This window comes from Brachyhypopomus gauderio, chromosome 2 (genome assembly GCF_052324685.1).
Source record: "Brachyhypopomus gauderio isolate BG-103 chromosome 2, BGAUD_0.2, whole genome shotgun sequence".
In the NCBI taxonomy this organism is placed as follows: domain Eukaryota; kingdom Metazoa; phylum Chordata; class Actinopteri; order Gymnotiformes; family Hypopomidae; genus Brachyhypopomus; species Brachyhypopomus gauderio.
Genome location: NC_135212.1, coordinates 37,110,295 through 37,126,076, shown reverse-complemented (window position 1 = coordinate 37,126,076; position 15,782 = coordinate 37,110,295). Strand labels below are relative to the sequence as shown.

The window sequence follows — 15,782 nt, the reverse complement described above, 5'->3', positions numbered from 1 at the left end:
ACAGTAAACAATTCCTATAACCCAATTATGCACAATACCTGAGGAAAGAGACGATAAAGTACAATAGACAAAGCATAATTATGCAAAGTGCACTTGAAAGAGGTGGGTCTTCAGTCGGCGTCTGAAGACAGCAAGTGACTCCGATGTTCGGACACACAAGGGAAGTTCATTCCACCACCTTGGAGCCAGGACAGAGAAAAGTCTGGATGCTTGTCTCCCATGTGTCCTGGATGATGGAGGGTCAAGACGAGACATACTTGAGGCGCGGAGGGCTCTAGGTATGCATCTGGGTTTTACCATGGCCATCAAGTAAGGAGGAGCTGGACCATTCTTTGCTTTGTAGGCCAGCACCAGGGTTTTATATTTGATGCGGGCAGCTACCGGAAGCCAGTGGAGGGAGGACAGCAAGGGAGTGACATGGCTGAACTTGGGAAGGTTGAAGACCAACCGAGCTGCAGCGTTCTGGATCAGTTGCAGGGGTTTGATGGCATGCATAGGAAGACCAGCCAGTAGGGAGTTGCAGTAGTCCAGTCTTGAGATAACAAGGGACTGGACAAGGACCTGAGTGGCCTCCCTAGAGAGAAATGGCCGAATCCTCCAAATGTTGTGAAGGGCGAATCTGCATGATCGTGTTGTGTTAGCAACGTGGGCCGTGAAGGAGAGTTGATTGTCGACAACTACACCAAGGCTACGTGCTTCAATGGATGGAGTGATCACGGTGTTCTCGAATGAGATAGAAAGATCACGATGAGGACTGGCTCTTGCAGGGATGTACAGCATCTCTGTCTTGCTTGGGTTAAGCTTTAGGTGGTGAGCTGCCATCCAAGAGGCAATGTCTTTCAGACATGCAGAGATTTGAGCTGAAACCTGTGTGTCAGAGGGTGGGAAGGAAAAGAAGAGCTGGGTGTCATCCGCATAACAGTGATAAGAGAAGCCATGTGCAGAGATTGACTCACCCAGAGAGCGGGTATAAAGGGAAAAAAGAAGTGGACCCAGCACTGAGCCTTGTGGAACACCGGTGGAGAGTTTGCATGGCGTGGATGTTGATCCTCCCCATGTTACTTGGTAGGAACGACCCTCCAGGTAGGATGCAAACCACGTCCATGCATTGCCAGTGATACCAAGGCCTGAGAGGATGGACAGGAGGATCTCATGATTGACTGTGTCAAAGGCCGCCGAAAGGTCAAGCAGAATCAGAACTGATGATAGTCCATTTGCTCTAGCCGCATGGAGTTTCTCAGTTACTGCAATGAGTGCAGTTTCCGTAGAATGTGTCGGCTTGAAGCCAGATTGGTTGGGGTCCTGAAGCTGGTTCTGTGAGAGAAAAGAGGATAGCTGGTTGTGTACAGCCCGCTCAAGGATCTTAGAAAGGAATGAGAGGAGAGATACCGGTCTGTAGTTGCTGATGTTGGTGGCGTCAAGGTTGGGTTTCTTTAGGATTGGCAACACCCTAGCCGCCTTGAATGATGATGGCACAATTCCTGAAGATAAGGAGTTGTTGATGATGGTCGAGATGAAAGGGAGGAGTTCGTGGGAGATTGTCTGGAGGAGTGTGGATGGGATGGGGTCCAGAGGGCATGTGGTGGGACTGCTGGATGTCAGCAGCTGAAGCACCATCTCAGCTGAGAGAGGAGAGAAGGAGGTTAGAGAAAAGGGAGGAGTAGGAGGGGACACAGTGGGCACAGGGACTAGGGAAAAGGTGCTGCGAATCGTATTGACCTTCTCTTCAAAGAAGGTGACAAAATCATCTGCAGTAAGAGAAGTGGGAGTTGGAGGGGGGGAGGGTTTGAGGAGAGAAGAGAAGATTTTGAACATCTTGCGTGGATCTGATGTAGATGCCTCCAGCTTCTCTCTGTAGAATGATGTCTTGGCAGCAGTTAGTTCCATGGAGAATAGGGACAGGAGAGACTTGATACAAGCGAAGATCAGCAGTAAGCTTCGATTTCCTCCATCGCCTCTCAACCATCCTCAGTTCTTGTCGGTTGTTACGTAGGGTGTCCGAGAGCCAAGGAGCAGGTGGGGAGGATCTTGTGGGTTTGGAAGAGAGGGGACATAAGAGGTCAATAGATGAAGAGAGGGAGGACAATAAAGTGTCAGTGGCGGTGTCTGTGGAGAGACAAGAAAAAGAGTCATGGGACGGGAGGGCTGTGGTGATAGTAGAGGCAAGTACTGATGGAGAGATGGAATGAAGGTTACGACGGATGGTGGTAGTTCCTGTAGCAGTAAGTGTTCTGACTGCTATTTGGTTGTTCCCCTTTACAGCCACTGGTGGCGCTGCTAATGTCATTAATGCTCTGTCACTTAAGTCTGATTTGCTAGCTTAGTCACATGGTGAGGTTCATAGGTACAAGTATTTGGTCACCTACAAACAAGCAAGATTTCTGGCTGTCACAGACCTGTAACTTCTTTTTTAAGAGGCTCCTCTTTCCCCCACTCATTACCTGTATTAATGGCACCTGTTTGAAGTCGTTAACAGTAGAAAAGACACCTGCCCACAACCTCAAACAGTCACACTCCAAACTCCACTATGGTGAAGACGAAAGAGCTGTCGGAGGACACCAGAAACCGAATTGTAGACCTGCACCAGGCTGGGAAGACTGAATCTGCAATAGGCAAGCAGCTTGGTGTGAAGAAATCTACTGTGGGAGCAATAATCAGAAAATGGAAGACCTACAAGACCACTACTAATCTCCCTCGATCTGGGGCTCCACGCAAGATCTCAGCCCGTGGGGTCAAAATGATCACAAGAACGGTGAGGAAAAATCCCAGAACCACAAGGGGGGATCTAGTGAATGACCTGCAGAAAGCTGGGACCAACGTTACAAAGGCTACCATCAGCAACACACTACGACGCCAGGGACTCAGATCTTGCAGTGCCAGACGTGTCCCCCTGCTTAAGCCAGTTCATATCCAGGCACGTCTGAAGTTTGCTAGAGAGCATTTGGATGTTCCAGAAGAGTATTGGGAGAATGTCATATGGTCAGATGAAACCAAAGTAGAACTATTTGGTAAAAACACAACTCGTCGTGTTTGGAGGACAGTGAATGCTGAGTTGCATCCAAAGAACACCATAACAACTGTGAAGCATGGGGGTGGCAACATCATGCTTTATGGCTGTTTCTCTGCAAAGGGACCAGGACGACTGGTCCATGTACATGAAAGAATGGATGGGGCCATGTATTGTGAGATTTTGGGTGCAAACCTCCTTCCCTCAGCAAGGGCAATGAAGATGAAACGTGGCTGGGTCTTTCAGCATGACAATGATCCCAAGCACACTGCCAGGGCAACAAAGGAGTGGCTTCGTAAGAAACATTTCAAAGTCCTGGAGTGGCCTAGCCAGTCTCCCGATCTCAACCCCATCGAAAACCTTTGGAGGGAGTTAAAAGCCCGTGTTGCCCACCGACAGCCCCAAAACATCACTGCTCTAGAGGAGATCTGCATGGAGGAATGGGCCAACATACCAGCAACAGTGTGTGCCAACCTTGTGAAGACTTACAGAAAACGTTTGACCTCTGTCATTGCCAACAGAGGATATACAACAAAGTATTGAGATGAACTTTTGTTATCGACCAAATACTTATTTTCCACCATTATTTGCAAATAAATTCTTTAAAAGTCAGACCAAATGGTTTTCTCAATTTTTTTTTCACATTTTGTCTCTCATAGTTGAGGTCTACCTATGATGTCAATTACCGGCCTCTCTCATCTTTTTAAGTGGGAGAACTTGCACAATTGGTGACTGACTAAATACTTATTTTCTCCACTGTATAAGGTGCACATCTGATTTCTTGGAAAATCTTTGGCTTTTAGGTGTGCCTTATAGTCTGGAAAGTACGGTAATTTAATGTTTACACATGCATGAATAATGCAGGATCTTGACATCATAGACAAAATATTCAGACTGGATTAAGTAGACATGATTAAGTGGAGCTCATGTAGGAAATATTTCTATATTTCTATGACTCGTAAATGTGGTTTACCTCATTTATGTGGTATAGCTCATATATGTGGTATAACTCGTATATGAGGTATACCACATATATGAGTGATAGAAATATAGAACACATATACTGTATATGGTATCAATATCAGCACCCCCACCAATGTGAAAATGCAAAGTGAAGATTCCTGAGAGCATTTTTCAAAAGCTCTTCTCAAACTGCAGTCTGTAAGGCATTTTACAGTTTGTGAGATTACTAATATGAAAGTGCAATGATAAGGTTAAAACGAGCAAGTCAGACACACTGAGCACGCAAAACCAAGCAAAAACCAACCATGAGCACTGACAGCAAGAGCAGAAAAATTTATTGTTAAGTGCGCTCACTTCACTGTTTTCAGGGCACATTTCAGTGTTTTGCTCGCTTCTAAAATTTCTGCTTGCTTCATGATTCAAAGAGGAAATACATCACAGATCAAGGCTTGGTAGATGATTACCTGAACCATCGATTGCAACTGCAAGTGGGCATGTCACGACCCAATTTGAACCAGAAACCTGATTTGGAATACGCATGAGTGTAATTTAAAGTAATTTTAGATAAATCTTACAACAGACGCTGCCCACGTACAGCTGCCAATCTTACGCATGCATGAGATGCGTGAGATGAGATGAGTTTTTTAAACAATTAGACGTCATGGTTAGCTAAAGTGCCACAGAAAAAAACATTTTCCACCCAAAGCCAAAGAAATGTTAAATTTTTGTGTTGATTAAAAGTCAGCATTCCAAATTTCGACTTCATTGTGAGTCTTGAAGTTACAGATGAAGTTACAGATAGCTAATGTAGCTTAGGTTCTAATTTCCAAAACAAAAACACACTGCATTATTCTATATCTAGTTAGTTACATATGTAGCCATAGCTACAGTGAAGCCTCATCTTAAACTTTGTTTCAGATGTTTTGCTAATTTCAGGTAGGTTTTACGGTCGATGCATACACCTAGGATCGTTATGTAGCTAGGTGTCTAATTTACCTTAAGTAGCTACTAGCTAGCTAATGTTACAGCTAGCAGACTACACTTTATCAAAATGAAATGATGCTGATATGTAGTTTCTCTTAGTTCAGGTTGAAGTTTCACCATAGCTATCACAATGTAGGTAACTAGCTAGATGTAGGTTTATGCAGTGTTTTGACACAAATTTAGCTAACCATGATGGCTAATTGTTTAAAAAAAACAATGCAATTGATGGTTCAGGTAATCATCTACCAAGCCTTGATCTGTGATGTATTTCCTCTTGTAATCATGAAGCGAGCAGAAATTTTAGAAGCGAGCAAAACACTGAAATGTGCTCTGAAAATAGTGAAGTGAGTTGCTCTGCTCTCGCTGTCAGTGCTTTTGCTTGGTTTTCTTGATTTTCAGTGCTCAGTGTGTCTGACTTGCTCGATTTAACCTTATCTTTGCATTCTTGTATTAAAGGGGGCAGTCATGGCCTGGTGGTTAGGGAACTGGTCTTGTGACCAGAGGGTTGTGGGTTCAATTCCCAGACCAGAGGCCATGACTGAGGTGCCCCTGAGCAAGGCCCTTAACCCTCAATTGCTCACTTGTATAAAAATGAGATTTAAAAAATGTAAGTCGCTCTGGATAAGGGCGTCTGCCAAATGCCGTAAATGTAAATGTAAAGACACTAATCTCACTCCATATCTTCAGTGATCTCTCTCTTTTTCTCTCCTGCCTGTTTCTCCTACCTCTGAACCCTGAGCGTCTCTCTCCTCTCCTGCTCCATCTTTATTAATCACTCTTGGAGTGGGTAGTGGATGTGGATAATGAGACTGACTGCAGTCTCAGGCCTTTGTGATTGGCCAGGAGTGGCTCTTATTTACTGGGTTACACTCTCTCATCACACCAGATATTTGCTCTGCAATAAATGTGCACCCTTTATAGTCTAAAGCTTTGTCTGTGTGTGTGTGTGTGTGTGTGTGTGTGTGTGTGTGTGTGTGTGTGTGTGTGTGTGTGTGTGTGTGTGTGTGTGTGTAATTCTTAACTGTTCCAGTGTTAAACTTGTGAATGGCTCTGTTCCTGGTTTCATTTAAACTCTTTGAACATGTGTTTGGTCTCTGCAGCCTCCTTCAGTTTGCTTGCTTGTGTCAGTCAGGGTGAAAGCCTCACTGTACTGCCTGAACACCCCTGTCTCTCTATCTCCTGAAAACCCCTTTCTCTATCTCCTGAACACCCCTATCTCTCTACCTCCTGAACACCCCTATCTCTCTATCTCCTGAACACCCCCATGTCTCTATCTCCTGAACACCCCTGTCTCTCTGTCTCTGTCTCTTTGACTGGTGTAGAGAGGGGTTTGATTGGTGCAGAGCTGGGTGTGATTGGTGGGATGTGGGAGTTGCTCCAGAGTGTTTTAAATGTGACGCAGGTGCAGTGGGGAGCATGCAAACAGATGAAGAGCATTCATTTGGGTTTTAATGCTCTTCATTTTCTTCTTTTAGGCATCGAGCTGTGTGTGTGTATGTGTGTTTGTGTTGGGGCATTTTCTTTAGTACATCCAAAAGAAAGGTTATGAAGCTAGTGAGCTGTAATTCCCTGTAAAATTACAGAATGACCGTGAGCTGTAATTTCTTTGCAAAACCCCTGCTCTGGGTGCTGTGTGAGTTCTGCCGACAGTGTCTTCACTCAGGGAGACCTGTCTGCTCTCCCCACACCTCCTACCCCTCATCTCTCTATCTCTGCCCACCCACATCTCCTACCCCTCATCTCTCTCTCTCTCTATCTCCTCCCATTTCTTCCTCCTGCTCATTTCTCTTTGTCTTCCTCTCTCAACCTGTCTAATGAGCCTCCTCTGTCCAGCAGCAGGTTTCCACAGAGGTTGGGGGGGGGGGGGGGTGTTGCATTTCAGCCATGAAGGAGTCCATACAGCAACCTACTCGACCATATCTCTTAGCTCACAGGAGATGCTGCATATTTGAAATGGTTCCTTGAGGTTCCACTTTACCTCATCACTCTTCTGTTCATCACTGTTCTCCTCATCAGTCATCTTCATATCACTCTTCACCTCATCACTCTACACCTCATCACTCTTCAACCTCATCACTCTTCCCTTCATGACTCCTTACTTCACCACTCTTCTGCTCATCACTCTTCACCTCATCACTCTTCAACCTCATCACTCTTCAACCTCATCACTCTTCTGCTCATCACTCTTCTGCTCATCACTTTTCTGCTTTCGCTCTATTGCAGCCATTTCTCCTGCCTGTCCTCTAAGTACATGTGTCCTGGTGTCCCTGCCGTGATGAGCAACCTCCTGGCCAACATTAACGCCTACTTCGCCCACACCACCACCGCCAACACCAACATCTCCGCCTCTGACCGATTTGCTGCATCAAACTTTGGGGTCAGTTTATGCTTTCAATGGGATGGATGGATGGATGGATGGATGGATGGATGGATGGATGGATGGAAAAAAAATTACATATATTTTTATACTTTAAATAAGGACTGTATTGTGTGCCTCTGGATTAATGATCATGTGTGATGTGGCTTGTTTTCCACAGAGGGAGAAGTTTGTGAAACTCCTGGACCAGTTGCATAACTCTCTGAGGATTGATCTGTCCAAGTATCGGGTAAGAAATGAATCAGAGAAATAAACAGCACAATAACCACAAGTAACAATAACAACAAACGATAACAATGGCATGGTTTAGGTTTTATTATTCACATGGTGAATGGAAAAATATTTAATTAAATGACAAACTCTGCATTTACATATAGAATTTACAAAACATTTCAGTTGCTGACAAAATATAAGCTCTAAGTTTTGAAACAACAACAAGGTGTGTTGATGCCATCTGTGTGCATGCGGTGTGTGTGTATGCCATGTGTGTTCATGCCATGTGTGTTCATGTGGTGTGTGTTCCTGCAGTGTGAACCAGCCCTTGTTCTGATTGGTTGCCCTGCCTTTGTCCTTTGCGATACCTGATTGGTTCCCCCGTACCCGCCTTGGTGTTGTGCGATAACTGATGCTGTGTTTGTGATAGCAGAGCTTCCATTCCAGCTTCCTTCATCTCCAGCACAATGCTGGTGCAGTGTTGCTAAAGGAACACAAGCGTGTTTTGTTTTTAATAGTAGCTGTGTTATGTCTGGGAGTCGTGCAGCATGGGGCGTGTTCGCTAGTGCAATGGGGACAGACGTCAGTTATATAAGGCACCTGACCCTGAATGAGTCTCAGTACTGACAACATAGTGGCAGGTAGGCAGGAACACACCCCCACACATGCTCACACACACACACACACACACACACACACACACACACACACACACACACACACACACACACACCTCACCCATGTGCTCTCTCTCTCTCTCTCTCTCTCTCTCTCTCTCTCTCTCTCTCTCTCACACACACACTCACATACACACACACACACAGGTGCACAGATTAATGCACGCACTTGGCAGGCTGCCAGGGAGAATCACCTTCCCTTCACATGTCTGTTTCGCTGCAATGGCTTCTGACGGTAATGCAATTCAGATCAGCCTCTCCTGCTGTGGCCCTTCAGACAGCTCCTCACCACAAGATTCTAATCCTGAGTGAGCTGCGTCTCCCTGACCCTCGGACGGACGTGGTTGGGATGGCCTGGACACTCCTGTCAAAGCCGGTTTAGTTCCTGATACTGCACTCTTATCCTCCCTTGTACTAGTAGTGAGCAGATATGCACATTGATTTTTTTTGAGTTGATGATGATAATGTTGCTAATTAATGGTGTCTGTAAATTGTATGTAAGTTATCAACTCAGGAAACATAGCAGTTAGCTTGTGGTGTCTATCAATGACACAGTAATGTTATTTCATTTGGTAAGGTGCTCTCTTTTTATCTAGTCCATGAGTCCAAGAGATGGATTTTAATTAACCAACTGCAATCACAACTGGGTCAGGAATTTCAACCTGGGATTTGTTCGGAAACATGTCATGTCTTCTAAATTCCATCCATATCTTCAAGAGTCCTCACCATAACCTCTAGAATCCTCACCATAGGTTCTAGAATCCTCACCATAGCTTCTAGGATTCTCATCAGTTACTACTATTGATCTTCATTATAGGTCAAAGGTTACTACACTTGCAGACAGTTCCTGATCTCCTAGAATCACTCTGCCTGCAATCTGAGAATTGCTCTGCTCACAGTACCAGGGCTTTGTGTTTATCTTAAGACCAGGGCCTTATGTTTGGTGTTTAAATAAAGACCAGGTTAGTGTGTTTGATGCTGTAATCTTGAGTCAAGTGAAGCCAGCCTGTGGTCCCTGCTACCTGTTGCCATGGAGTCCCATTTAGACAGGGCTGTGATGTCTGATAATTAAGTTAACTCAAAATTGCTTTGACTCAATTGTCCCATCCTTAATTCAATTGCTCTAACCTTGACATAAATATAGTAACTTAATTTGTATTAATTTAGGTTTTTAGATTTATATATAACTACATAGACATGCTTACCATAGAATAGACATTCATGCATTTCATACCATTGTTACGTTTAAATGAATGAATAATTCTGGTGCTGACATTTATAGTGTAGTGTTAGAACTGAAGTAGCATCCATCACTCCACTTTCTAATCAGTCGTGTTCCCACTTAGTTCAATTCCATTTCCACTGAATTAAACTGGCCCTGAAGTTGGATCGAGCGTACAGAGATATAATTTGTACTGCATAAGAAATGTGTGTGTGTGTGTGTGAGAGAGAGAAAGGGGGAGAGATAGATGTATGGGTGAGACGGGGGAGAGAGACAGACCTGTCTATCATCTGTTGTGTATGTGTGGGTGAGAGAGAGAGACAGATCTGTAGATGAGAGAGACTGGTCTGTCTGCCCCCATCTGTTGTGTATGTGTGGGTGAAAGAGAGAGAGACAGATCTGTGGGTGAGAGAGAGTCAGATCTGTCTGTCCTCATCTGTTACGTTTAATCACAGGACAATTTCCCTGCTGGAAACCCGGAGAGACTTCAGGACCTCAAATCTACAGTGGACCTATTGACAAGCATCACATTCTTCAGGATGAAGGCATGTATAAACACACGTACACACAAACATGCGCTCTCTCTCTCTCTCTCTCTCTCTCTCTCTCTCTCTCTCTCTCACTCACACACACACACACACACACACAAACACATATACACATGCACTCTCTCTCTCTCTGTCTCTCTCTCTCTCTCTCTCTCTCACACACACACACACACACACACACACACACACACAAACACACATATTTATACACATGCACTCTCTCTCTCTTTCTCTCTCACACACACACACACATATACACATGCACTCTCTCACACACACATGCACTCTCTCTCTCACAAACACACATACACATGCACTCTCTCTCTCTTTCACACATACACACACAGACAAATACACACACATGATCCATCTTAAATGACAATTGCTTAATTTAGGCATTCTCATCAATGCCAAGATTTATTCAGGTTGTCTCTTCTGCATTGTCAGCATATGACATTGCATCATTGGCTGGCCAGCCAGACACACACAGACAAACGGACACTCTCTCACACACACAGTTGAGGGAGCAAACATAAACTCCCTTTGACACAGCTCACTTTAACATGTTAGACTCACTCTTTAGACTCATTTGTGTTTTAAAGAGCTTGTGCTTGATGTTGGTTTATTAAAGCGTGACTCACTCCCTGCGTGGCCGCACGATGGACCAGCAGTGTGCTCGGTGGTGGTTTAGTGGCTAATGGATCCCTGATCTCCACTGGGCTCCAGGTTTGTCCCTGGTGGTCCTGGCACTCCAGGGCTGTCGCTGTTACGTTTCCAAATCCCCAGACTGCTGCTGTGTCCTTGAGAGAGTGAGAAACTGAAGCCTAGAGTGCCTCTGCTGTTCAAATCAAAGTGTGTTCTTTAACTGAATGTGTCCTTTAAGTAAACGTGTTCTTTAACTGAACGTGTCCTTTAAGTAAACGTGTCCTTTAACTGAACATGTCCTTTAAGTAAACGTGTCCTTTAACAGAATGTGTTCTTTAACTGAACATGTCCTTTAACTGAACTTGTCTTTTAACTGAGCATGTTCTTTGACTGAATGTATTCTTTAAGTAAGGATTAGGGGTAGGGTTAGGTTAGGGGTAGGGTTAGGGTTAGGTTTAGGGTCTTCAGTAGCTTTGGATCCTGCCTCTGTGTGTCCGGTGTATTTGTCCTGTGGACCAGCTATGTTATAGATTGACTGTATCTTAGGATGTGATACAGATGAGCTGTGTCCAGGGGCAAGGTTTGAACTAGCCCCTTTGTCCAGATGCATCAGTGAATAGGAAAACTTGTTTTGGATATATTGTGCTTCACTGCACATGGAGAAAGTATAATGATGTATACAGCATCTCCTCTGCATGCATGTATGTGGGTGTGTGTGTCTGTGTATTGAATCTGTTTTCATTAGTTCTGGAAGACTAATGTCTCATTTGGCAGCATGAAATAAATATTGCTAAGGATGTCTTACAGAAGTTTAAATCATCAAGAAAAGATGAGATAACATTAGTAAATGTTATCATTAACATGTTGCATACTGCTCTGCCCTGGTTTGAGGATTAGGACCAATGAGTAATCTCAGCAGACTGCACCTCACATGTGTTTGAGGAGTAATCCCAGCAGACTGCACCTCATGTGTGTTTGAGGAGTAATCCCAGCAGACTGCACCTCACATGTGTTTGAGGAGTAATCCCAGCAGACTGCACCCCATGTGTGTTTGAGGAGTAATCCCAGCAGACTGCACCCCATGTGTGTTTGAGGAGTAATCCCAGCAGACTGCACCTCATGTGTGTTTGAGGAATAATCTCAGCAGACTGCACCTCATGTGTGTTTAGCTTCACTGTCTCCCTCTGCCTACCCCTTAGTAATATGAGGATTATATAATAACGCTTCCAATCTCCAGTAAGCATATGTAAAGCCACGGTGTTCTGGTGCCGACAGGTTTACAAATCAGTTTGAACTGCATGTCAGGCAAACACCTACATCAGGACAAGGTGGCAAGCAAGCTGTTAGCCCCAGCCAGGAGCCCAAAAGCCCTTGTGCTGTTGTACCCACCGAGACTGCATTGACCAGACCTGGAGTTGTTGAGTAATTTTCAGTCATTTAGAACCTGTGAATATGCCCTCACTCTCCCACACACATGTACTATCACAATGCCAGACTCTATGTAGTGAAACATAGACCTGATTCTCCACACATTTTATGCCATCCAAACAGTGTAGATGAAGAAGTGTAGATATTTTTAAACATTTTGCTTATGTAATATGTTTAAGAAAATATACAAAATTGTTCATTTGACAGATAAAGTATATCTATAGATTTGGCAGATGCATTCAGCTCTGATCTCAGATCCAGCATCTGCTGCTGGACTTATAGTGCTGGACTTTATAGCCCATGAACCTGACTGTGAGAGTGGAATATCTGTAGCAACAGGACCTCAGGGGATATAATTAAATTTCTATGTTTTATGAAATCCAGGACTGGACTTAAGAGCTGGAGTTGAATATCTCTACATTAAGGAAAAGAGGCTTATTTACTTACGTACTTTTCTATTGCTAGTCCTTGCTTCAGTGTATCAAAGGTTGACAGCTTTGATATAGAGAACAAATACACAAATATACAAAACCAAGTACAAAACCAGAGTGATTACTGACAGACAGACTGCCGAGCCATCCTGGAGTGTGACCATGTTTTGTGGTGGACTGTCTCTATCAGGTGCAGGAACTACAGAGCCCCCCAAGAGCCAGCATGGTGGTGAAGGACTGCGTGAGGGCCTGCCTGGACTCCACATACAGATACATCTTTGACAACTGCCATGAGCTCTACAACCAGCTACTGGACCAGGTACTCACCAACTCTCAACCCAGAGGTTGTACTGGACCAGGTACAGGGCCAGAGATCCTACTGCACCAGATATCAGCCCAGAGTTCATACTGGACCAGGTACTGACCCAGAGTTTGTACTGGAACAGGTACAGGAACAGAGGTCTTGCTGGCCTGCCCAGCTTTTTTGTCATGCAGTGTTTGAATGTGTGTAATGTGTACACACTAGGGTTGCAGCAGTAACCGGTTTCACGGTATACCACGGTATTAAAATGCACAGTTATCATACCGTGTGCGTTTGCTTATTACCGGTAAAAAGCAAGCCAGCGGAGAAACTGACCCGCGCATGCGCAACTCCGCTCCGGTTCAGCTCCGCACACATCGGTGAGAATGGCAGAAAGTGCATCAGACTTACATTTTTTTATGTAAAAAAACGGCTAAACTAAAATCTGCAGCGAAAATGACATAATCACGGTGGCTCCGCCCATGCACATCTTGAATTTTGTAACTTCGCGCGTGCCGTGCCTCAGCGCAATGAACAAAGTCATGTTTTCCCGGGTTCATACACCTTTACAAGTTGAAATTCAAGCACTTGTATGTCACTTTCAAGGTCCATTTCAATATTTCCCAGCATGTTAAATGTAATTAAGTTAAATATTTATACATATACTCAAAATGATTCGAAATAATTCGCTTTTTATTCACATTATTTAATGGTTGTTTATTTTCAAAACACCCAATCTTAAAGTTTTCACGTTCTCTCATGTTTCGTCCTGGAATTACAAGAGTTTGTATTTGTTAACGTAACACAAAAGAACTGTTCATTCAGATGGCTATTTGTTGTGCAACGAAGTAGTTATAATTTCAAGCATTTTCAAGTACTTTAGCCTAAATTCCAGCACTATTCAAAATTGAAACACAAAGCAACATTAAAATTCGTCAGGTAAATGTTCATTCCCCTGTTTTTGAGGTGTGTTTCTTTATACTACCACATATCGTTTCGAACACTGCAATGAATGTGACGCGGCAAGTATGAACGCTTCCGCCGTTCGCGGAGGTTCGCGTGAGGTGTGCGGAGTCGCAACGGCATTAATTTACATGCGTTCATTTTCTTTCTGCAGTATCTGGTTATATTCCAACTTGGCAGTAAAACGGACATTTACAACAGTTGTTTATCAGACACTGACCCAGGCTGAGTTTATCAGATATTAAATAATTTAAACTTAAATAATTGTAGGCCTACTGAAATCCATGATTTAGGTTTCTCTAATTTTTTCAATATTTATATAAACAGGTGTACAGCTTATTTTTTTTAAAGGATACATTTTGTATAAAATAGTTCAGGGTTTCTACAATAAATAGTTCATTGTAATTTATTTAAGGGTCAGTGTATCTTTTAATAATATATGTAACAAACTGTGATACCGTGATAACCGTGATACCATGGTATTTTCTGAGATGGTTATCATACCGTGAAAATCTCATACCGTTGCAACCCTAGTGCACAGTGGAGTAGAGGTGTGTGTGTGTGTGTGTGTGTGTGTGTGTGTGTGTGTGTGTGTGTTGTGTGAGTTGTATCAGTTCTAATATACATCATGTATATTAGAAGTGTGTGAAGGGTGGGGGGAGGTGGGTCTGTGGGGTGAAGGTGTGGGTGTAGCTGTGTAGGATGGGGAGGTAGGTATGGGTGTAGGTGTGTAGGGTGTAGGTGTGGGTGTAGATGTGTAGGGTAGGGGAGGGTGTGTAGGGTGTAGGTGTGAAGGGTGGGGGGAAGTGGGTGTGGGTGTGTGTCAGTGTAGGTGTGAGTGGATGTAGGTGTGGTTGTGTAAATATAGGGGAGGTGGTTGTGGGTGTAGGTGTAAGTGTGGGTGTGTAAATATGGGGGAAGTGAGTGTGGATGTGGGTGTGTAGGATGGAGGGAGGTGGGTGTGGTTGTTTTACTGATGTATAGGTGGGTTTCTGATTTCTTTGAGAGCCATTTCATCTACAGTTCACAGCATGACATATTGCTTTAAACGTTGACCTTTGACCTACAGCCCTGGCACAGACACAGGTGTGCACACCCCACTTTATTGTTCAGTACATCAAATGACTTCATCTGGTCTCACAAACCTGCAGTCTTCGTGTTTTGTTTGTTTATCCTCTTAGCTGTTTTTCTTTCATTTGCCATGGCAACATTCTAGCAATAATCTCCTGGGACACTATTGTTCTGTGTAGTTCCATAAGCAGAAAATATTTATACATCATCCAGCTGTACTTGATATGATGAGCTGATGTGACGTGAGCTACACTGTGTATGAGGGGATAGGGACTCTGTTTCCTGGTATTATGAAACAGGTGTATCTTCATCTTCATTCAAATAAAGTCACAAAATAATCACACTCTATGCAAGAAAAATAAATAAATAAATAAAAATACTGCAGGGTCAAAACTGAGCAGAGAGGCTCATCTACCCTCAACGGATCTATTAGCATTTGGAGTCAGTGGCATGGCTATCTCTGATCCACCCAGACGTGACCCATCTTCCCACAGAACCCAGTGTGGATTCATCCCTTTGAGGAAGCAAGAGGAGACAACCAATCAGAGCCTAATCCTTCCGTCCCGGGACTCCCCATGCTGCACCTGCTCCATTCATTCTTTGTCTGGCACACTCAGCAGAGCTCAGTGTTCCGCGATTCTGCCCCTGGAGAGAGGAGAGAGGAGAGGAAAGAGAAAGAGAGGGGAGATAGGAGAGAGAGGGAAGAGGGGAGAGAGGAGAAAGAGGGGAGAGAAGAGAGGAGATGGGAGAGAGGGGAGATAGGAGAGAGAGGGGTGATAGGAGAGAGACGGGAGAGGTGAGATAGGAGAGAGAGGGAAGAGGGGAGACAGAGGGAAGAGAAGAGAGGAGATGGGAGAGAGGGGAGATAGGAGAGAGAGGGAAGCTCCACATCTCTCACTGGAATGACAGGCCTGCCGGGCCCCTGCAGACACACAGTCAGCTTCAGGCTTCT

At 44.2% G+C, this 15,782-nt stretch overlaps 1 protein-coding gene across 6 annotated transcripts in view; it reads left to right on the top strand.

The window, feature by feature from the left end:
* Nucleotides 1-15,782, top strand: part of unc13c (unc-13 homolog C (C. elegans)) — a 188,622-nt gene that overhangs the window by 69,507 nt on the left and 103,333 nt on the right. For all 6 annotated transcript variants that reach the window (XR_013127095.1, XM_076995311.1, XM_076995309.1 and 3 more), the window contains exons 13-16: nucleotides 7,178-7,331; nucleotides 7,492-7,560; nucleotides 9,899-9,988; nucleotides 12,686-12,814. Coding sequence is in view for 5 of the 6 variants with exons in the window: in XM_076995311.1 (XP_076851426.1) it covers nucleotides 7,178-7,331; nucleotides 7,492-7,560; nucleotides 9,899-9,988; nucleotides 12,686-12,814 (442 nt within the window). In the remaining variant the exon portion in view is untranslated. The remainder of the gene's footprint in view (nucleotides 1-7,177; nucleotides 7,332-7,491; nucleotides 7,561-9,898; nucleotides 9,989-12,685; nucleotides 12,815-15,782) is intronic.